Source organism: Pogona vitticeps, chromosome 3 (assembly GCF_051106095.1).
Source record: "Pogona vitticeps strain Pit_001003342236 chromosome 3, PviZW2.1, whole genome shotgun sequence".
Lineage (NCBI taxonomy): Eukaryota > Metazoa > Chordata > Lepidosauria > Squamata > Agamidae > Pogona > Pogona vitticeps.
The window spans coordinates 53,088,745-53,110,377 of NC_135785.1; the positions used below are offsets into that span (position 1 = coordinate 53,088,745).

Genomic DNA, 21,633 nt, shown 5'->3' on the forward strand with positions numbered 1-21,633 from the left:
ACTCCCACAACAGCTTCTTCTTCCCCAGCTGCTGCTTCGTCCCAACCCAGTGTCTCACAGTCTGTCTCAGCATCTCCTCTTCACCACACAGGCATCACATATTTATACAGTACAGCCCCTCCTCCTGATGTCCCGCCTTCCACTCCCCATAGGATGGAACTTTCCCTCCAAACCCATGACAGACAGGTAACATCAGTGCTGTATGTAACACCTCCCCTCTTTATAAGTTGTTTTGTAGGGGGAAAGCTAAAAGTGCTTTTCACCAAAAAACAACCTGAATAAAATACACAAAAACAGTTATACATACCATATAATACTTACTTATCCTTATACTCTAAGTTAACCATAGCAAATATGCATTTAAACATTTACCATATACATTACATCAATTTACCTTTATTCATACAAACCAAATCCAGAAAAAACACAGGTACATTTAACTTTTGTTCACCAATATATACACATAGTCCATATTCTTTCGCCGTCTTCATTCTTCAGGTCTTCTTGATAAGGCGTCAGCAACACAGTTCACTGACCCTCTGACCACCTTCACTTCAAAGTCATAGTCCTGTAGATTTAAAGCCCACCTCATAAGTTTGCTATTGTGGGTTTTCATTGTCTTTAACCATTGCAATGGTGAATGGTCAGTACACAGAATAAAATGTCTTCCCCAGATGTAAGGCTTGGCCTTCTGGATCGCGTAGACTATGGCCAAACACTCCTTCTCCACGGTTGCCAAATGTCTCTCACCTTTTTGAAGTTTCCTACTCAGGTAGGACACTGGATGCTGGTCACCATTCTCATCCTCCTGGCACAGAACTGCTCCTACCCCGCTGTTAGACGCATCGGTGTAGATGATGAACTCCCGGTCGAAGTCTGGAGCACGCAGGACAGGATAGTTGATCAACGCCTCCTTCAACCTTTGGAACGCCGCCTCACAGTCGCTGGTCCACGGGATGCGGTCATCAGCCTTCTTCCTCGTCAGATCGGTCAGCGGAGCCGCAATCTCGCTAAACCTCGGGATGAACTTTCTGTAGTAGCCCACCAACCCAAGAAATGATTTGACTTTTTTCTTGGTGTTGGGTCTAGGCCAATCACGAACAGCTTCTATTTTGGCCTTCAGGGGTTTTATCATTCCTCCCCCTACCATGTGACCCAAGTATTTTATTTCTGGGCTACCCAGCTGACACTTGCTGGCCTTTACTGTTAGCCCTGCTGCACTTAACCTCTGCAGCACTAACTCCAGGTGTATCAGGTGATCTTCCCAGGTATTACTGAAGATCCCTATGTCGTCAATGTAGGCCACTGTAAAGTCACTGAGCCCTACCAAGGTCTGGTCCATCAGCCTTTGGAATGTGGCTGGTGCATTTCTGAGACCAAAGCTCAGGACTCGAAACTCATAGAGACCAAAAGGGCTGCAAAAGGCAGTCTTTTCTTGATCCCTGGGATCAATTCTTAATTGCCAATATCCCTTTACCAGGTCCAATGATGAGATGAACCGACAACCCCCTATGGTTTCAACCAGGTTGTCTAGCCTGGGCATTGGGTAGGCATCAGGAGTGGTTACACGGTTTAATTTCCTGTATTCGACACAAAACCTAATGCTCCCATCAGGCTTGTCCACAAGGACTATCGGAGAGGACCAAGGACTAGAAGAGGGGACGATTATGTTCTCCCTCAGCATCTCGTCCAGCTCCTTCCGCACCTTGTCCCTATAGGGTCCCGTTACTCGGTATGGGGATACTGCCTGCGGGGGTGCATCCCCTGTGTGGATCCGATGCATCACTCCCTTCACTATCCCCGGCTTGTTGGAAAACACCTGTTGATATTTGCTAAGCAGCATTTTTAATTCTTGCTGCTGGTCTTGGGTGAGTGCAGGACTGATCTTTACCTCCTCTGGGTTGTATTTTACTTCCCCTCTACCCTCCCAGAAGGGTAATTCAGCTTCCTCACTCTCAGCTGCTTTTATCACGAATAAAACCCTCTGTTCCCCTCGGTAGTAGGGTTTTAGGGCATTCACATGAACCACCCTCCTTGCTTGGTTCTCCTCCTGCTCTATAAGGTAGTTCAGGTCTGACATCTTGGAAATGACCCTATATGGTCCTGCCCATTTGAGCTGCAGTTTATTCTCTCTGCAGGGCCTAAGCCAAAGCACTTCCTCCCCTGGGTCAAAGTGCCTCTCTCTAGCTTTGTGGTCATACCATGTTTTCTGTCTGACCTTCTGAGCTTGCAGGTTTTCTGCTGCCAGCTCTAGATTTCTCCTTAGGTCATTCATCAAGGTGTCTATGTATGTCACAACGTCTTGTGGGTCATCCTGGGTGATCTGCTCCCAATTTTGCTTGATCAAATCAAGGGGCTCTTTCACCCCTAAGTGTGCAGCAAACATGTCAGAGTGACCCCTTTGTAAGATCATGGGGCGATACTTTTCAGGTACCACCAGCTGACTTCTGATCCCATCTCCCCCTTTTGAGATATTCCTCAGGGTTTCTCTATATAAAATCCCCTTTTCCTCCCGAAATCTCACTGGGGTTTCAGGTGTTAGCTGGGCGTCAGTCACCTGTTCAAAACACTTTTGGAGAGTGGCGTCTGCCTTTTGCTCCTGTCCAAATCTGCTGTCTGTGGTTAAGGTTTCCACCACAGCTTCTGAACTCCCCTCTGCTTCCGTCTCTGGCTCATCATTACCCCCCTGAACTGTCCCTGTGGTGGCTTGTGAGCGTGTAATCACTAGCACCCGTTTCACATGTTCAGCCAGGTCATTTCCCACGAGCACGGCTGCTGGCAGAGTCGATGAAATCGCTAGCCGCCAATCTCCCCTCCAGCCTTGAAAGTTGACAGGTACCTCTGCTACTGGCAGAGAGATTACCTGCCCCTCAATACCTGCTACCTTTATGCTCTCATTTGGGATTATAAACTCCCGGGGAATGATATCGGGATGGCACAGGGTTACCTGGGAACAAGTGTCCCGCAGCCCCCTATACTGACGGTCAAGTATTCCTACGTCCACCCCGGCTGTCTCAAACAACTGAGAATCTGTTTTTATCAGCCAGCAGCGCTTTACCTCCACAAGAGGACCATTTTCCTCAGCCTGCTCAGCATAGGTAGCTGTTCCAGACTGAGTAGCCATGGCAACAGGCTCCCTCTGTGACACTGAGCCTTGCTCTTGCTGGACACAGAACACAGCTTTTGGCTTGGTCCCACTAGAATTCTGAGGCACCATTCCTTTTAGCTGCTTCAATTTCTCACACTCTGAGATCAGATGATCCTTTCCCTGACAGAAATAGCATTTTCTGGTGTATTTTGATTCTCTCTCCTCTTGTTTGGGTTTTCCCTCCAAATTCTGAGGGCTTGGTTTCATGCCTGAGGGCTTCCCTTCACCATGGGCCCCTCCCCCTTGCTGGCTTTTCCCTGGTCCCTGAGAGTACTTGCTGTAGGTTTCTTTGGGTTTACCTACAGATTTCCCCTCACCCAAGGGCTTTCTTATTTGGGAGATAAAATCCGCGATTTCTGCGGCTGCTGCCACAGATTTCGGTTTCCTTTCCCTCACCTGGAATTTCAATTCCCCATGCAGAACTGAATAGAACTGTTCCAGGGCTATCAAGTCTTTAAGCTGTTCATAGGTCTCTGTTCCCTCCTGCGACAGCCATTTCTCAAGCAGCCTCACCAATTGGGCCCCCACTTGGGTAAAAGTCTGTTCTGGCTTCTTGGTGAGGGACCTGAACCTTTGTCTCAGCTGCTCTGCATTTATCCCATGTCTTGCAAACACCAGTTTTTTAAACTCTGCGAAATCTTTCATCCGTTCCTCAGGCATCTCGGCATAAACCTCAGCCAGGCTACCACTGATTAAAGACCGCATGATGGTCATCTTCTCAGTTTCCCTCACTGAGAAGTCCACAAACGCTCTTTCCACTAAGGAAAAGAACACCTCGGGACAATCTCCCTTGTGGTACACAGGGAATTTCTTCAGGTCAGCCTTAGACAGTTGGCCCCCCTCAGAATCCCTATTATTATTATTGTTCTGGTTCATCAGTTCCAATCTCTTTAATTCAAACGCCATTCTCTCTTTCTCTAATTCAAATTGCCGCTGTTTCTCTCTTTCCCTTTCCTCCATTTCCCTCACCCTCAGTTCATGCTGTTGGGCTATGAGTATTTTTCTGAGTTCTGGGTCTTGCTCTCCTGTGCTGTCACCTTGCACTGAGCCAAATTCATCCTCAGAACCTTGGTCAATCTGGGGGTCTTTCACTTCACTCATGTCTGCTATCTTGCTTCGAGTCAAGGGCATAATCCCCCCTCAGAACAGGCGGCTTTAAAAAGTCAAGCCTCAAAATAAAACGACCACTTTTTTCCTTCTTGCCTCAGAACCAGCTCTCCCTAGAGATTGCTGCTGTTCCTCAGCACTACTTGCAACAGTATCGAGTCAGAGCCTACCCCCCTCTGCTGGGCCTCTCAGCTGGCAAGCTAGCTCACTGTTGCTACGCAGTTTTGCCTCAGCGTTTTCCCGCCAAAATCAGGCTGCCTCAGAGCACCTTAATCTAAGTCTCCCCAGTTGGCACGTTCTTCTACTAGTGCACCTCCCCGTGAGGTACACCTAGAAGATTACCTACGCGCCTCAGACTGTCCCTGACTAGACCCCCCTTGCTCTGGGCACACTTGCCAAGGCTTTGCTGGACCGCTGGACAACTGGACCAGTCGTATCCCACACGCTGGACACCAATCAATGTGACAAACCCAGACCTACTGGGATCTGCCACACAGTTACACTAAGCTGCCACCAACCATTCCCTATAAAAAGTCACACAGACCAGGGATGGATTTTTAAACAGTAAAAGAATAAGGTTTATTTTAAATACAAACAGGGTAAATAAAACAATCAGGTGAATAAAATAAAGTAACGTGGCTTATTCTCACACACACAAGCATACAGTTTGGTTCACCTAGAACCTTTAACTTAAAGCACAGACCCTGAACCCATCAGTTCTGGCTAACCCACAGACCCCTGAACCTTTCAGGTTGGTACTCTGACACACAGTAGTACCCTGTCAGACACCCAGACTCCCACAACAGCTTCTTCTTCCCCAGCTGCTGCTTCGTCCCAACCCAGTGTCTCACAGTCTGTCTCAGCATCTCCTCTTCACCACACAGGCATCACATATTTATACAGTACAGCCCCTCCTCCTGATGTCCCGCCTTCCACTCCCCATAGGATGGAACTTTCCCTCCAAACCCATGACAGACAGGTAACATCAGTGCTGTATGTAACAGTAGTTATCTTAGGTAATGATAATTATGGGGTTGGGGTGGCTCAAGAGACATCTCTGTATGTGACAGCTATACCTCTTCAATGGGCGGGATAGCTGGGTGTATGTAAAGAAGTGGGACTATAGGGCAGAGTTTGGAGCACGTATGGGAAAGGCACAAGCAGGGACTGGATGGGGAAACATCACCCACTACCATGTCTTCTCTCACGGACTTCAAGCAGTGAAGGAAGAAGCTTTTGTTGGACTGTTGAAGAACCTTTCTTTCTAATACTGGCAGCTTCTTTTCTTTTCTCCCCTTCTAGAATGCTTTCTGGTTCAGTCTGGGTTGGTGCACTGCCTTTCTACTTCCAAGCATCATTTTGGCTGTGCGGCTTGCCAGGTTTTATCGCAGAATGTTTGCAGATGACCTCTACGAGTAAGGATCATGTTGTCAGTCATTTCTCTGCTTACAGCCACAGACTATAATTTTTTCTTCTCCCATTTGCCTGATACTGTCCATACTTTGGACATGCCTTAAAGATGACAGCTTTAAACCCCATAGCCTCATTATCTAGAAAATAGAAGCATGATCCAGCTGCTGGGCTGTTGCCATGTCACAGCTGCAAAATCCACAGACACCCCTTGCAAAAAAAAAAAAATTGCGTTGAAGATTCTGTTGTAAAGTTGGGTGCTCCAGTATCTCATAAGGAAGTGCTATCTGCCTTCTAAAGAAAGTCTGATCTCATTGCTGTTAATAGCAGGGTACTGCCATCATTCCTAATGGATACAGGTAAACTCTGTTTCAGTGAAAATTGCATTCATGGTAGTTTTGCTTCCACTCTGTTTATGTCATTTATATTGTGCTGGATAATTGGAAAACTTTCTGGTGTTACTGCTCAGTTTCCCTGTGCCCTCTCTGTGATAGCAGTCAGAGACTAAAACTGTGCATGTACCAATATTTACTAAATAAAGTAGGGATGGAGAGCCTATGCCCTGCAGATAGTGTTGGACTCTAACTCCCATCAGACTTAGCCAGCATAACCAAAGATAAAGGATGATGGAATTTTCAGACCAACATCTGAAAGTTCACCTGTTTCCCCATCCCTGATTTAAGGGACCATGCTAGCCAATGCCCTTGTATTGTGTGACCATGATTTCACTCTATATCAGGGACCTTCGGCCCTCCAGATATTTTGGACTAAAACTCCATATTCCCTGACCATTGGATGGAACTGACGGATGTTGTAGGACATAACATCAGGAGGGCCAAATGTCCTCTGCCCCCCCCAAACCACCCCTTGCGTCTTTTAGTTGTTCAGCAGCCGCCCAAGATTAGTCCTGATCTTTGGTCTGCTATACGCAATTGCATTGCTGAAGTAGTTTTCCTTTTTACTTTCCTTGCTGGATTGGGGATGAGGGCTTGGCCTGTTTCCTGGCCTGCCTTGGAGGGAACTTTTATGTCAGAACAGTAACACATATCCCACCAGTACTCTTTTTTTCTCATTTTAGGGATGATGATACAGAAACCATGGAATTGTAAGTTTTTTTTCCATATCTCCTATCTAATCACTGCTACATAATACTGGTGTTCAGGCAGAAGTCTGTACTCTACTAAGGGACTGGGAGCTGTGGGAAGTAGAGAACCGCCAATAAAAAGTAGCAAGCTTCTTGCTCTAGGATTTGTAGCTATAATACAGTATATTATATTTAATACAGTGGTGCCCCGAAGGCGAAGGCCAGGCCTGTTTGCATGGATGCCTTGCTGAGTTTTTTTCCCCCCGGGCTTTCTTTTTGTCTCCTGACCGCATGGCCTGGGGGTGGGGCCTGGGGGTGGGACTTCCTGCTTTAAAAGAGCATGTCCCAGGACCCTGGACCCTTTTCCCTAGGAAGCTGGGCTGAGGGCGAAGGCCAGGCCTGTTTGCATGGATGCCTTGCTGAGTTTTTTTTCCCCCGGGCTTTCTTTTTGTCTCCTGACTGCATGGCCTGGGGGTGGGGCCTAGGGGTGGGACTTCCTGCTTTAAAAGAGCATGTCCCAGGACCCTGGACCCTTTTCCCTAGGAAGCTGGGCTGAGGGCGAAGGCCAGGTCTGCACTATAGCAGCACTATAGCGATCGCAAAAACTCATTGTCATGCGGATTTGTCGTTTTGCGAGGTCATTGTCTAGCGGGGCACCACTGTACTCTGCAGGCCAGCCTTTATATTCTTTGCTGAGAGGTGAACTTTTTGTGCCTCCAACTGCAGAGAGCAGTGCAGGAGGAAGTGTCTTTGGAAAATGGACACAGAAGCTACAAAATCCTGTCCTGGTATAAACTGAAATTAGGAACCTGAGTTTCTGTAGGTGGGCTAGGAAGACCTTCATCCCTATTTTCGCTCCAGGGCATCAAGATTAACCCACCTATGGAGATAAGAGCTTTCTGCTGCAAGAGTACCATTAGAAATGTTGTCCTCTTTACGTTGTCCTCTTCGCCCATAACGTCTCACTTGACAAACTAGGACAAGGCCTAGAAAACTATTTCTGATTTACTTCCTTCTTCCCCTGTACAGATCAAGGCAAAGCATGTTCAAAATGCCCCGGGCAGAGCTGAGGAAGTAGCACGCTCTACCAAACCTATCCGTCTCTGAGCAGCACTGACGATGACACATGAATGTCTGGAGAACTCCTTGATCTCTCTTGCCTCTTCTTTCTGGAGCACGAGGATTTCTGCACTGCAGCAGATTATTTCTTTCTAGGACCAAAATGCAAACAGCAGGCTTTTTCTTACCAAAGAAACAAGTCCTGACACCCAAAAGGGCAGGTCTGACTGTGATCCCAGTATTCAATCTCACCCAAGTGTGCTCCACAGTCTTCTGTTGTAGAGATGATGCTTGCAATCTCTGCATTATGCCCTTTCTGAAAAGTCATGATCTTGCCATTGGGACTGGGCTTCTTATGTAGCAGCTGGCTGATAAGATACATGGTTGAATGTAAGTGACTTAATTTGCAGAGCAAATTTGCTTGCTCCTCCTAATGGTGTTGACTGCAGTGCATACTCTTGTATTCACCGCATCTAGAAGAATGGAAAAGAGGATTCTGTTTATTTTTATCTATGGGCATTGATTTGAGAGGTGTCTTCTGCCGTCTATCTCTAATGACTCTAGGATTTTGATTGGCAATGAGTGACACTGGCCGGGAATGATTGTGACAGTCAATAGCATTATGGGAAGTGTCACAGGACAGTTCTTCTTCAACTGCAGGGATAACCAACTTTAGTCTTAGATGACTTATTTATTTCTTTGGTTCTTGAAATGTATCTAATGAGTGCTAATTGGAGTTGCTTAAAAATCTAAATAGTGCCTTATTATATGAGAGAAAGATTCCCATAGCCCTATATTCTTCGCACAAATCTCGGAAACCAACATTTATTAGAATGCCAGTTTTCTGTCCACGACTTTTGAGCCTACTACTGAAAAGCAAGGGGCAAGTATAAATAACAACTGAAAGCCAACTGTACAGTTTGATTAATCTTTGTGTCCAGAAAGCACACATTTCTTAGGATATAGCTGGAGCACCTTTTTTCATGTTGCACTTTGTGCCTTTGCTGTCCTATTCTGGATGGACCTCTGTATTCTGAAATCATAGGTGCCTTTCCCCAAATAACCCTTCCTTCACAAACTTCAAAATTAGTTTGTTTTCAAAAATAATGTTGAATTTAGCATTGTGCAAACACTGTATTTTCCCTCTAAAATATTAGTGAATAGTAATATAATTTAAACTGGCTTATACATCATCATTAGAAATCGATAGGGTGCTGAAGCTGAATAATGCTATATGTAAAAGATGCAAGCAATAGAAGCATTGGCATTGCAGTAGTGCAACAGACTTCCACTTTAAGACCAGAATTTATGAGTTACAAGCTTTTAGCACAGGGGAGTGCAGCTTCCCACATGTTACTGGCTTCCAGCATCAGTGTAGAATGCTGGGAGTGTTACACTTTGCATACCCCTGTTCTGGCTAAAAACAAGCCAGAAGTAATCTCTAACAGTAGATGTAAGGTCCTCTGAGATTCACAGCACCTCCTCCTTCTGCAACAACTCTATATGGAGCAGCATCACCCAAAATTCTGACTATGCATACTTTTAATTTTTTTTATCAGTGTATTGGATTTGATTCATGTACATAGGTCATAAAGTTCTTTAATATTATCTATTATTACAGTGATGTATTTTCCTAAATAGAAAAATGCCTCTTATACCCCATTCCTATTTCTAATAAATCAGATTTCCAGCAGAGTACACAAAGCATTGCTTCTTTATACTTGGGGTCCACGTCAGATGGAGATGTTTGGATGTGCACAGGGATCTTGTTGAATTTGGGGTAGTAATGTTGCATTGAGTTAGGATGTTAAGAGTGGTCACAACCCCGTTTACTAATTGGTTTTCAGATTATTCTTCAAAATTCAGTACTTGTGAAATCTATATAGTTCTTGCACGGAATCTCTCTGTCTGTCCCTGCATCAGTGGATTTGTTACAAAGAACTTAGAGCACATATGCATTCTGTATAGTATTTATTGCTATACTCAGTAAGAGTAACAAAAATGTGGTTATGACAATATTTTCAGCACTTAATGTCTAGTCCCTGTGACATCGGTAATATGGAATAATCTGTCTTTCTTCTCTTAATGTTGTTTGTAGACTTTTAAGACATGCTGGTCCATTTAGAATATAAGTCATTAACTAGTCTTATATTAACATTTTGTTGGCAACTTATTTAATACCTTTCCCCAGTGCCGGCTGTTTAACACTGTTACGTATCCCCCCGCAACACTGATTTATTGTACGTATATTTTTGAATCCATTCTTGAATCATACATGCTCTCGTACATGTAGCCTCATTTCCAAATTCAAAACAAACTGCTTGGCTAGCCTTTCTGCAGCAGTCCTAATTCTTAATTCAGACTTCCCTAACCGAGTGCCAGATGCTTTGCATTCCTGGCCATGGGATATCCTAGCTGGGGCTGATGAGAGTTGTTGTGGGGCAGCTGCCTATGGGAGGCTGCCTCAGCACCTCAAAGGCAGAGAATCATATGCTGCTAGTGTGAAATCAGCAGAGGCTGAGAAATTTGTTAAATTAAAATTAAAAGCAGAGTAATTTTAACTACCTGAAGAGACTGCATTGTTATACAACTGAAGGACATAATTCTTGAATGTCCTGTAAGCATCTCAAGAACATAGTAGAGAAGTATGAAGCATTAAGACAGGAACCCAGGTGAACTGAAATTTCCATTATGGAAGACTGCTTGGTAGAGAAACACGTTTGAGAAGCAATGCAGCAAGATGTGCTACTGTTGTATTCAGAATCACTGAAGAAGATCTGCTAACCTACTCTTTACAATCAGGTCTGCAAACAGGATAAGATGCGAAAGATTCATGTATATTGTAAAGAGCAATTCAGTACTTGTGCAACCATAAGAAAAAAAAGGACTGAAACATCCATCACTGGGATGTCACCAAAAGTTACCTCCAAGTGATCCGCAACTCACTTCTAGCTGTGTGAACCAGTGTGCAATGTGTGAGTGGGGGGGAGTACATGCAAAAACTCACAACTAGATTACATAGAAAGCCATTCCACACGGCTGCCGCCAGTACTATCAGAAGTTAGTACTGCTTGGAATTTCCACTGTGAGAACATTGGTCTCTTTGGTCTACTGAGCATGCATCTGAGCATACCTACCTACCTACATGATTTCCCATGGAAAAGAGAAGGTGCTTGATTGTGCAATTTAAATTCATACTGGAGTTACGCTATTAACAAAATCATGGGATCAGCAGGCCAAAGTGAGGGAGGGACCCACACTCCACCTACTGGCGGCATCTTTGCATCTATGAAGAAAAAAGAATTTTCAGAGACCACAGTTCTCCATGGGAATGAATTTTTTTGCCTTTTTATATAAATTCAATGCAAGTATAGTTATGTGTGGTTTTTATAGGATTTAAGATATGTCAGAGATACTTAAAATTTAACGTGGACAGCAGCAGTTACATATTTTTGGTCTTTAGGAAATGAAGACTTCAAAATCTGGTATCCCTTCATTTGCATAAGAGGTTGCCCAGGAAATCTACTCATCAACAAAACTGGTCCAAGGGAAAATATAAATCACCTTATCTATCTGGTGAACCTTTTAAAAATAAACAGATTGCTTCTGCCCAAGTGTAAGGAGAAACTCTTACATCAGCAGGAAACAATTCCCTCACTAGATCCTTTGTGCACAAGTGACCCCAAAATACTGTATACAAAAATACATAAAGAGGACAGCAGAAAAACCTGATAAAGTCTTGCCGAAAGCATACATTTCTTAGTCTTTCAAACACAGGTATTAAAATATGATCTTGACATGTTTTGGCACTGAAATGATTCGTCTACCCCCCCCCCCCCATCCAGTGTATTCTGGTTTTCATACCTGGCTCTTTTTGAAATGGAGACAAAGAATATCTGATGTGAAAAAAAAGTAGTTATTTTGAAGCTCTATACTAATAAACATTATACACTGATGCTAGTGCAAAGACCCATCTCCTAAACAAATGCTTCTTGTTCTTTTGCCATTTGGAGTGACGTCCCAAAACTCCTTTCCTCATGTTAGGAAATGAAAACAAACTGCAGGCTAGTTAAGCCTACTGCCTTCATGTTCTTCCCCTGCCTTTTCATACAGTTCCATCAGAGACCTCCACTGGTTTCTGCTTAAGTGGATGGTTTTAACCTTTTCTGTGTTGGAGATGACCCTGAAAGCACCTAGAGGTCAGATGATGACCCTGTAACTGCTTTCACAGAAATAGAGCAGCTGGCAGCACAACTCCTGTGTTGTGACTCAGTATCAGTAAACAAAGGTGCTTTGAATACCAGCAAAACAGCTTGCTTCCTGCACTTCCCCTTCCCAGCAATGATCTGTTTTCTTAGTGGAGGGACTTTTTCTAGGTCAGGATGCAATTTCCCTCTTGAAACTGTTCCCCATTAATAAGTGACACCCGGCCACAATCCAACAGCTCAGATAGAAAAAACACATGTAGCCGAGTGGTCATAAGGCATAAGCTAGGTGCTTCAAAACCAAGAACAAAATTATTTTAAGGCTGCCCATCATCTTTTAATACTGCATTCATGACATAGAAACAGCTTCAAAAACACTAGAAATGGATTAAAAACAAGATAACGTTCTTTGTCAAGGTTATTATTAAAAGTCTCCTATTTTTTCTGCCAAGCTATTATAAATAGTCAGGGCACTAACCATCCATGGAGAATTCCTTTTTCTCTTTCTCCCTTGCCCAGGAGGTCTGTTATAAAAGGTAACATAAGAAAATGTCCAGAACTTGTCAAAGCCTCATTAATCTTTGTGAAGTGGGGGAGGGGAGGAGGGTTATGTATGAGGAACACTCCCATCTACAGCTCTGGCAAATAATTACATTCTCCAAGCTTTTAACCATAAAGGGCAAGAAGATTTACTCTTTAAACAATTATAAAAAATGGTTCCAGGTGAAGGAAACTTGGCAGTAGTCAGGGAATAAGCAGGGGACTTGTAAACAGTAGGAAGCACTGCAGATTTTTAAGTGTAACATGAGTCCTACACTTCCACTTTCTTAACTGTTGGGTGTCTTTAAAAGGCAACTCATCTTTCACAGAAACACACTTCATGAGCCATCATGTCAAGTATGGCCACATCCTTTTACTCTATGTGGCTAGTACTTTGTTGCTAGTCTCAGCTAGAGCAGATTCACTGAACCAATGACTGAATATTAAGTCAACCCTTATGTACAGTCCATCTCATTGAATCAATGGGTCTGCTCTAGTTGGGAGTAGCTATAGGAAGCTGGCTTTTGTGACACGGCTAGTTTGGGCTGATGGTCCCAGTTGTCTGTGTGCTGTTAATTCATCCCCTTCTCTCCAAAAGGGTACCCCTGTAGCCAGAAAGAATGTTATATACAACGTACTGAGAACATCCAGATCACGAAAGTGCCACAAAAGACCTGGGCTCAGTACAAGCAGTTTGCTTGCAATTCAGACAACTTAATAACGAGGAATAGTATCAATCTTGTTTGACCAAAACCACTTTATGACTTTGTCTAAGTAACTCACACAACCCCTCTTACTGGCTGCAGTGCAATGACTGAAGCTATCATTTGATCTAAAATAACTGATGTATATGGTGGCTTACTTTTACTCAGCAACCTGTATGCCTTCTGTGTGAATGTCCCCTTTGTGCCATACAGTAGAATCTGTGCATTAAAAACAATAATTTGAGCTATTCTGTGAGGCTTAAAACCACACACCACCAATAAAAAAGAAAAAAATTATTTCCTTGTGAGTGCAAGCCTCCCATAGATGGAACAGGAGAAACTCAAGAATCTTACAGGGATAAAACATCTTGCTAGGTGTAGCTATGCACATAAAAGGGCTTCTTCTTCCTGAAAGTAGTTATTCATTCAGCAGAAGGGGAAATTGACAAGACACCATTGGAGACTGACTGTTGCCACCTTTCCTCTTAACTTTTCTAACTTTTTTTCAGATTAGTATTTGCTTAAACTGTAACACTGTAGGAGCCAAACTATAAAACACTGGGAAAGAGTTAGGTTCCCCTGTAAATAAACACACAATGGACTACTTCAGTAAATTGCTAAGGCCCTTCTCTTTACAATCTCTTCCAGCTTTTAGAAAAACAACAGATAATGACACTACAGGGGACAAAGGTTGCATGTATATATCAGGCAGTAGAAATAGCTGGGACTTCCCCGGCTGCAGATAAATACTGCAAGCTTAACAATTTGTCATGCAGCTGAGGAGTGGGTCTCTGGCTAGAGGAACAGACATGCTCTCAAATCAGGGAGTTTCAAAAACTTCAGTTTTGGGAGGAAGTAAGGCTGGCCACTGAAACTTGACAATCCACAAGCTGGCTTGCTACCAGGAAAACAAAAAGCTCACATCTGAAGAATAGATTCCAGATCATAATAATGGGTGCTTGAGCACACAGCCCAACTCATCACAACAAGCCAATTACTCAATAAGCTCAAATGCGAACTTGACTGTCAAATGTTTACCAAATGCAAAGGTTTTCTTTCTTTCTTTCTCCAATCTACCAACATTATTCACAGAAGGATTGATATAGGTCAGCAATAGTTTTCAGGTAGCCTTGCAATGGTGTAGTTCCTATATGCAATTTTCTACTCTAGTTTAAGGCACCAGAAATGTCCAACCCCTGCTACAGATTCGGCATCTCTTCCAAATAAAACTATTGGCCAAACAAGAATTGTTGGAATTTACCTCCCTCTTTGGCAAGGACAGCTTGCTGATGTAGGTTTCCAGGGAGGGGGGAAATATATAGCCTGCAGCTCCTGACTTTGTTTCTGGATGCCCTCTGGCCTATCTCCACCTCTGCACTTCACACTATCTCATGCAAAGTGCGCTTATGTATCGTTCTGAAAAAGGGTGAGTTCTTCTTGTGACTCTGCCTTTGGAACTACTTGGCGATGCCTAGGAGGGGTTGGTGGAGGAAAGGTAGGACTCTGCAAGACAGTGGCATAAATTTCAGTCTGGTCAGTTGGGGATTGTGTTAGTCTGTGCAACAGTGGCCTGAGCAAACCAACAGTCAGCTGGGATGATCCCTGTGGAAGGAAGGGAGAGGGGTCAGATTCTGCTGGGGTTAAGTGTTGCTGAATAATGTTCAGGACATCAGAAGCTCTCAGATCTGCAGGACAGAGCTCCCACAATTTGTTCAGATAAGGGTCCAGTGCCCTGTGCTTGGAAAACTCTCCCAAGAGGATGACAAAAATTTCTTTATTCAGCAAAGGGCTGAGCCTTGAGAACTTTTCTGCTACCTCCATCACACGCTGCCATCTCTCATGCAGGATAAGAAGGTCCAGGGCCTGAAGGATGGCTTTGGGTCGCCGGCTGGAGAGCAGGAGCTCAATTTCCATTTCCACACCTGCCAGAGAGCATCTGCGTCTCCTTGGCAACACAGCCAGAGCTCTCTTGTATAGAGGCATGCCACCCTCTGGACCTTCCTTGTTGCTGTAAGTCCAAGAGGAACCCATATACTGTTGGGACAGTTCCACAAACTGAGGCAGCCATTTTGGCTTGAACTGGTGGAGAGAGAGACAGATAAGCTCAAACAGGGGGACCACCCCATTTATGGGCCCTTCCTCTTGCTTGCTCAGGCTGGTCACAGGTCCCCCAAGAATTTTCTTCCACACATCGGGTGTGGCCCTGGCTACTAGAATGCCATCACCATTCTGTTGCAGCTGCAAGTGATTTTGGATGGCTTTCCAGGATGCCTTCGGAAAGGAAGTGAAAATAGCATTCAGGTATGCCAGGTTTTCCCTGTTTAAATCCAAGTGCAGAAGGCGGCTGAGTTCCTGCTCCACCAGTGCCTCCCCATAGCCCTCTGCTTCATTTTCTGAGGCCCAAACCACACAAGACTTGAGCTGCTCTAAGTTCTGATAGCTCTGCAATTCTAACTGCAGTGTGTCCAGCAGCTTAGCATAAGATTCTGGGAGGGCCCTGGATTTTTTCCCCTTGGGAGTGAGACTGTTACACAGAATGGAAGAGAGTGCAATTGGAGCCTGAAACATGTCCCCCTTCTTGAGTTTCTCCACAGTGAGCTGGGAGCTGCTCAGGCTCCGTCGCTGATAGTATTTGCAGGCCTCTTCAAACACCATCTCCACCAGGATGGGCTCAGGCTGGCTGTCCTTGGCAGTCACAGAGAGGTTAAGGCTGTAAATGCCATCAGGGGCAAGAAGATGCACTTCCTCCTCCTCCTCCTCCTCTGCATGGAAGTCTAAAAATACCACTTCTCTTGTGGCCAAGACTTTCTTTTCTATCAACTGCCTACTGTTCAGGTCCACAAGATGAAGAACCTCTCCCAACAAGCAGGCAAGGGTGTCCCCAAATACCTTCAGCTGCACCTGCTCTCTGGGGGCAAAAGTGCTTCCCCCAAAGTCGAAGACAGGTCTCCACGCTCCATTCGGTTGAACCAGTTCCACGGTGCCTGCTTTGGTAACCAAGAGGAGTCCTCCACAGCTAGACAGGGCACAGCTGTGAATGTCCAGCATGTCCATGGAGGCTAAGAGCCCCACACAGCCCAGCACCAGCTTCTTGAAGTCCACTTCGTTGCCTGCATGAGAGGCTTTAGTATAGAGACACCCTCTGGATGGAGCAGCAATGAGAATATCACCATTCTTGGGTTGCCAGATGGCAACAAACTTGGCTATGCCTGGGAAGGTACCTGGCGTTGGCACTAGAAAGACGCCAGAGGGTGAGGCCAGCACTTGGTAAAACGGGCTGTTGTGCAAGACAACCCTCAGGGGACTCAGGTGGGCTCCCTGCTCCCCAATCTGGAGGCCTCTGGTGCAGATACAGTACTGGAAGGCTCGTTTCTCTGAGGTCGGCTGGGCACCCAAGGGGGGCCTCTCTTCACACCATACTAGCTGGCCACCCCAGCTGCAGATGGAAACAATCCGGGCACGGGCGCCATGGCAGAGCTCCAGACTCTGCAGCATTTGCCACCCCACGGCAGGCATGAAGCGCCAGAGCTCAGCCCGGCCTTGCTCCCAGACGACGGTCAGCACCCACGGGGCCGCAGCGCAGGGGCTCTCCAGGAAAAGCAGCCCCACCACGGGCGGCTGAGGCGGCTGCCAGCTCCTCTCCAGGTCGCCTCCTCCATTCGCGCCCAGGCGCTGGAAGGCCACGACCCGAGCTTGTGCGGCCGGTTGGTTCCACAGCAGGAGCAGATGCTGCCTGTCGGGGCTGGCGAGGATGCGGCTGGGCGCCTCGGCTCCCGGGCGGCGCGGGTCCAGCAACTCCCGCAGGCAGCGGCCGCGGGCGAAGTCGCTCCAGTCCGAGACCTGCCGCAGCACCCCGGCTCGCTTCATCTCAGGGCGGCGGCCGGCCTCATGGAGGAGGAGGAGGTGCGGCGGGCGACGAGCCGCAGCGAAGGCCACGCTTGGGAGCGTCTCGGCGGCGGGGCTCCCTCGTTCCTTCGGCAGGGATAAACGCCTCCCGGGCCGCGGTCTTCCCGCCCCCTCGGGCGCTACGCTCTCCCTCTCATGACTGGGGTCTACACGCCTTCCTGGCCCCGGCCCCTCGCAGGCAGCCGTCCACTCCGGGAGTCCCGCTCGCCCCCCCCCCCGGCTCCAGCCTTCCCCCGAAGCGCCCGAGGTTACGGTCCCCGGGGTTCTACGGGGCGCCCACTTCCGACGGTCTTGTCCCGGCTGCGCCTCACCCCATCTGCTCGCAGCTGCCCTCCTCGCTCCGGCTCCCGTCCCAGTCACGACAGCTTCCTTCCCTTTCCTGCCCCTCCTGTCACGCCTCCAAGGAAGAGACGGTCTCCTCTCCCTTTCTCCAAGAGCCCCCGCTGGCCGGCTGGCGCGAACCAAACGATTTCTCCGGCTCGGCAGCGGCCGCGGACTCGGACAGCCCTCGCCCTCCGGTCTCGGGAGCAAAGCGCCCGACTCTGCCCAGCGATCACGAGGCCTCTTGTTTCCGGGCGGAGCCGCTCCCCTCCCCCGTCCCACCGCGGCGTCAAACCCCGGACGGCCTCCTGCTCGTTGACTTCCGTCCTTGCCCGATGAGGTTGAAGCCTCAGCGCCCCGGCCGAGCCCTCCCGGCGCCGTGCGGGAGAACCGGATCCCCTTTCCGGACAGTTCCGCTTTGGCTAAACGAGGACGGGCCACAGGGCGACGGGAGAGCGGGTGTCGCCGAGAGGGAAGGGCGGCTGCTGATCAAGAGCTCGATTCCCGCGTCCAGCCACCGGGCACCGCTTGTACGGGGGTCCCTGTCTTCAAATACCAGCTGCAAGAGCTTCGACTGTATTGCCAGGCCTCACGCTGGGCGCCCTGTTTAGGCGTTTACACGGAAGTGAGCCAAAATATATTACTATGGATAACATTGCAAATTCACGTGGAAGTTAGTGGGCTTTGATGCGTGGGACACGGGACTATGAGAATGGCAGAACAGCTCGCCCGAACTTTTACAAAGGGAATTATTGTTGGTGTTCAGGTTTTAAATAGTGAGATGCTAGGCCATGTTAGCTGTTTACTCAGTCGGAAATCTCAGTTTCGGAGGCGCTCACTCAGAATAGACCAGGGCATTTCAGCCGGTGCTTTTAACGGAAAGCACTCCACAAACGACTAAGCCACACACATGGTCATGCCCTAACCTAAAGCATATGTTAAGGTTTATGTTATATGCATACCGGAGTGCAAATCCTACTGAAACCAATATTTTTTTAAAAATATGTAATCCTATAATTCACTTGTAAAATTAATATGTACAGTATTCTATTATCTTGAATGGTTCAGGTCTTCACACTTTACTTGTGGAGTAATTACCACTGAATATGGAGGGAGGTGTTTTCTCATAAAAATGCACAGGTCTGGGCTGCATATATGTTTATGTTCAGAGTAATACCGTGTTTCCCCAAAAATAAGACAGGGTCTTATATTACTGTAATTTGTGCTTCAGAAAACGAATTAGGACTTATTTTCAAGGGATGTTTTACATTTATTCAAATGCAGTCTACATTTATTCAAATACAATCTACATTTATTCAAATACAGTCATGTCATCTTCTGGTTGCTGCCCACTGGTACAGCTTATATTACAAGCATCCTGAAAAATCATACTAGGGCTTATTTTCGGGGAAACAGGGTAGTTACTGAGGAATATTATTTTCACGGTGATACTTTGCCTTTTCTCCAGAGATGAAATCAGAGTGCATGGTCCTGCTCCTACCCACTTTATGTTTAGGACACTCCTGTGAGGTCAGGTTGTGACAGACAGGTCCCAGATCACCAAGTAAGTTTAATGAGTCAATGAGAATTTCAATCTGGTCCTCCCAAAACCCAGTTCAACACTAATCAGTCACTACTCCATAGTCTTTATTCCACCCTGTCTTCTAAAAGACAGCTTTGTCTTTACTGGCGAGAATAGGAAGCATGGGGTCCATGAACAGGCAAACTCACACTCGCTTTGGTCAGGATCCCCCCATGTCATGTGTGAGCAGCACAACTGACCAAGTGAAGTTTGTGGCTTTGCCAAGGTCCTGGGCTGGACCCAGAAAGGCAAAAGCTGCTTCTAAGATTCTTGCCTTTTTCAGAGTTAACAAATAGAGTCAGGCAGGGCATTTTCTTGATCTGCAGAAAATCCAGGAATATGAGCTGGGCAGGTGCCAATAGGACAGCCATTCTAGGTGAGTAATTCCTGCAGATCTGCTGGAAAACAAGACAAACCCCCAGTGCTGGTTCTTGTCCCACTCTGCTACAGCAAGACCAGGCCTGCATGATGAGCACAGTATTTCAAAATATGCTGGCCCTGGTTCATTGCTCTGTTTTTCTGTTAGACAATGGATTTTGCACACTTAGGTTTGCCTGAAAAATTGAAGATGTTCAAGGGCAGTCATCTCTCCTGTAGTGCAACTGCAGGTAGGCAATCCAGCCTTTGTAAAAGTTTATTTTTTTAAAAAAATAAATCACAAATCAAATAATTTGGGGAGTTGTATCGCTGTGGTGTAGTAAGACCTGCTTTACTACGGAAACTCAGGAGGATGTGTGTATGGAAGTGGTAAAACAACTCTTTAAATCTCTCTTACCTTGAAAACCCTGTAAACGGGATCTAACTTGAGGTACATCACACACACACACCCGTACTTCTTTCGAAGCTCTTGGTACAAACATTTATTAGTAGGAAAAAAGATTTAATTGGGCTAATTTCCGTGAGAAAATATTACAATTTGCGTACACAGCGTAGCTCGATCCCATTGCACCTCCACTGTGGAGTAAACCTCATTCTGTGCAACAAGACTGCTTTCCGAGATTAACTTCGTAGAATAAACACACAGGAGTGAACGGTGAGAATGACAACCGCCTACTATTTTTAATGTTGGGAAACGCCAAGACGATTTAGACAGGAGCCTTCTCTTCCAAGCCTTCTTTTCTCTTATGCCCTTCCTAGCTTCGTTTGACGTACCTCCCACGTTTTCCCGCGAACAACCCACTTTACTTCAGGGCAGGAACTAGCATTGGGAAAACATTAGTGGGAGGGAACGGGCCGATGGAGAGAGACGGCGCGTGCGTGATAGGAAGGAGGCGTGGCCTAGCGCGTTCCAGTGGCGCATGCGCGCCGGGGAGGCGGGCGACCCACTCAGGTAACGGAGGGGTCCATTCCTTTCCCTGACAGGGATCTGACCTTGGTCGTCTTCTCCCTCTGTGCAGGTCACACAGTGTGGCGGGAGAGACACACCAGAGAAAAGGGGAGACACGCTGGCGCGCGAAGTTAGCGTTAGGAGGGTGTGAGGGTGTTGCGTGGGGTTGGGTAGGGAGCGTGTGGACGAGGGGGACGTAATGGGGGTGCAGTTGAGGAATTCTTCCAGCAGTGGTGTCTGTAGAGACGCCTTCGGTTCTGTTTTTTGAGTGTGGAAAGGGAAGGTATCTCTGTGTATACATAGGTGGGGAGATCCCCTTAAAAGAGGCAGGATCAGTTAAAGAAAAGGGGGATAGGTAGCTGAATTTACCTGCCGTGTTTCCCTGAAAATAAGACAGACTGTTATATTAATTTTTGCTCCAAAATACGCATTAGGGCTTATTTTCAGGGGATGTTTAATTTTTTTTTTCATGTACAACAATCTACATTTATTCAAATACAGTCATGTCATCTTCTGGTTGCTGCACAATGGTGGAGGGTGGAGTTTTACTTCACTGGGGCTTATTTTTGGGGTAGGGGTTGTACGAGCATCCTGAAAAATCATACTAAGGCTTATTCTCAGGTTAGGGCTTATTTTCAGGAGAGCAGGGTAGTACTCAGGTGTTCCTACCCACCCCTTTTCATCATCATCATCTGTGTTGATGTATTTGTTGAGGTATGAAAACGGAAGAGCTCTTGCTTGGTCTTGAGGCAGTGGAATTTCATCTGAAGAAGTGGGCTGCCGTCCATGAAAGCTCATGCGAAATAAAACTTGCTAATATGCCACAAGACTTTCTGTTGTTTAGTCAGTGGAGGTGGCTGCTCAGATCTTCTGTTTCTTCATGTGTTTCCTGTTCCACAGACTTCATTTCAAGCCAAATTTGTTTTTTTAAATATTTTGGTATAGGGTCATATTCTCAGGCTCTCGGTGCAGGATCACTGCTTTTGTTTGTTAGAGGATAAGAGAGGGGGGCTACTACAGGCTGCTGCAGTGTGCATTGCTTTTGTCCAGAGCTCTAACCACTCATCAGTTTTTCAGGGGGTGGTGGGAAGCTGTTCACCCATTCCAAGACCATTTAACTCTTTGAATTCTGAAGTGATGTTCATGCCATATCTTGGGCCAATTTAAAATACTGTAGCTTTTCCATGTGGAAAAGGAATGGATCTATTCAGGCAGTAAGGGGGCTGGTTCTGTCCTTTTA

The 21,633-nt window shown here is 46.3% G+C and overlaps 3 protein-coding genes across 8 annotated transcripts in view; 2 read left to right on the plus strand and 1 right to left on the minus strand.

The window, feature by feature from the left end:
* The window catches only part of LOC110077598 (prominin-1-A), a 59,850-nt gene extending 50,338 nt beyond the window's left edge, over window positions 1–9,512 (plus strand). For all 4 annotated transcript variants that reach the window (XM_020790810.3, XM_072995664.2, XM_072995666.2 and 1 more), the window contains 3 exons: window positions 5,558–5,670; window positions 6,744–6,770; window positions 7,779–9,512. In XM_020790810.3, the coding sequence (XP_020646469.3) occupies window positions 5,558–5,670; window positions 6,744–6,770; window positions 7,779–7,827 (189 nt within the window). In that variant the 3' untranslated portion in view covers window positions 7,828–9,512. The remainder of the gene's footprint in view (window positions 1–5,557; window positions 5,671–6,743; window positions 6,771–7,778) is intronic.
* Window positions 9,513–12,328: 2,816 nt separating this feature from the next.
* On the minus strand, window positions 12,329–17,959 carry HPS6 (HPS6 biogenesis of lysosomal organelles complex 2 subunit 3). The gene has a single exon (XM_020790809.3). It carries the CDS (start codon window positions 17,122–17,124, stop codon window positions 14,662–14,664), a length of 2,463 nt encoding a protein of 820 aa, XP_020646468.3. The 5' UTR covers window positions 17,125–17,959; the 3' UTR covers window positions 12,329–14,661.
* Window positions 17,960–17,989: 30 nt separating this feature from the next.
* Window positions 17,990–21,633, plus strand: part of ARMH3 (armadillo like helical domain containing 3) — a 169,181-nt gene continuing 165,537 nt past the window's right edge. The window contains exon 1 of one of the 3 annotated variants that reach the window (XM_020790836.3): window positions 17,990–18,109. Coding sequence is in view for 1 of the 3 variants with exons in the window: in XM_020790834.3 (XP_020646493.1) it covers window positions 20,365–20,396 (32 nt within the window). In the remaining 2 variants the exon portion in view is untranslated. Of the gene's footprint in view, window positions 18,110–20,300; window positions 20,397–21,633 lie in introns of those variants that run through there. The other 2 variants (XM_020790834.3, XM_020790839.3) reach the window with 2 other exon arrangements.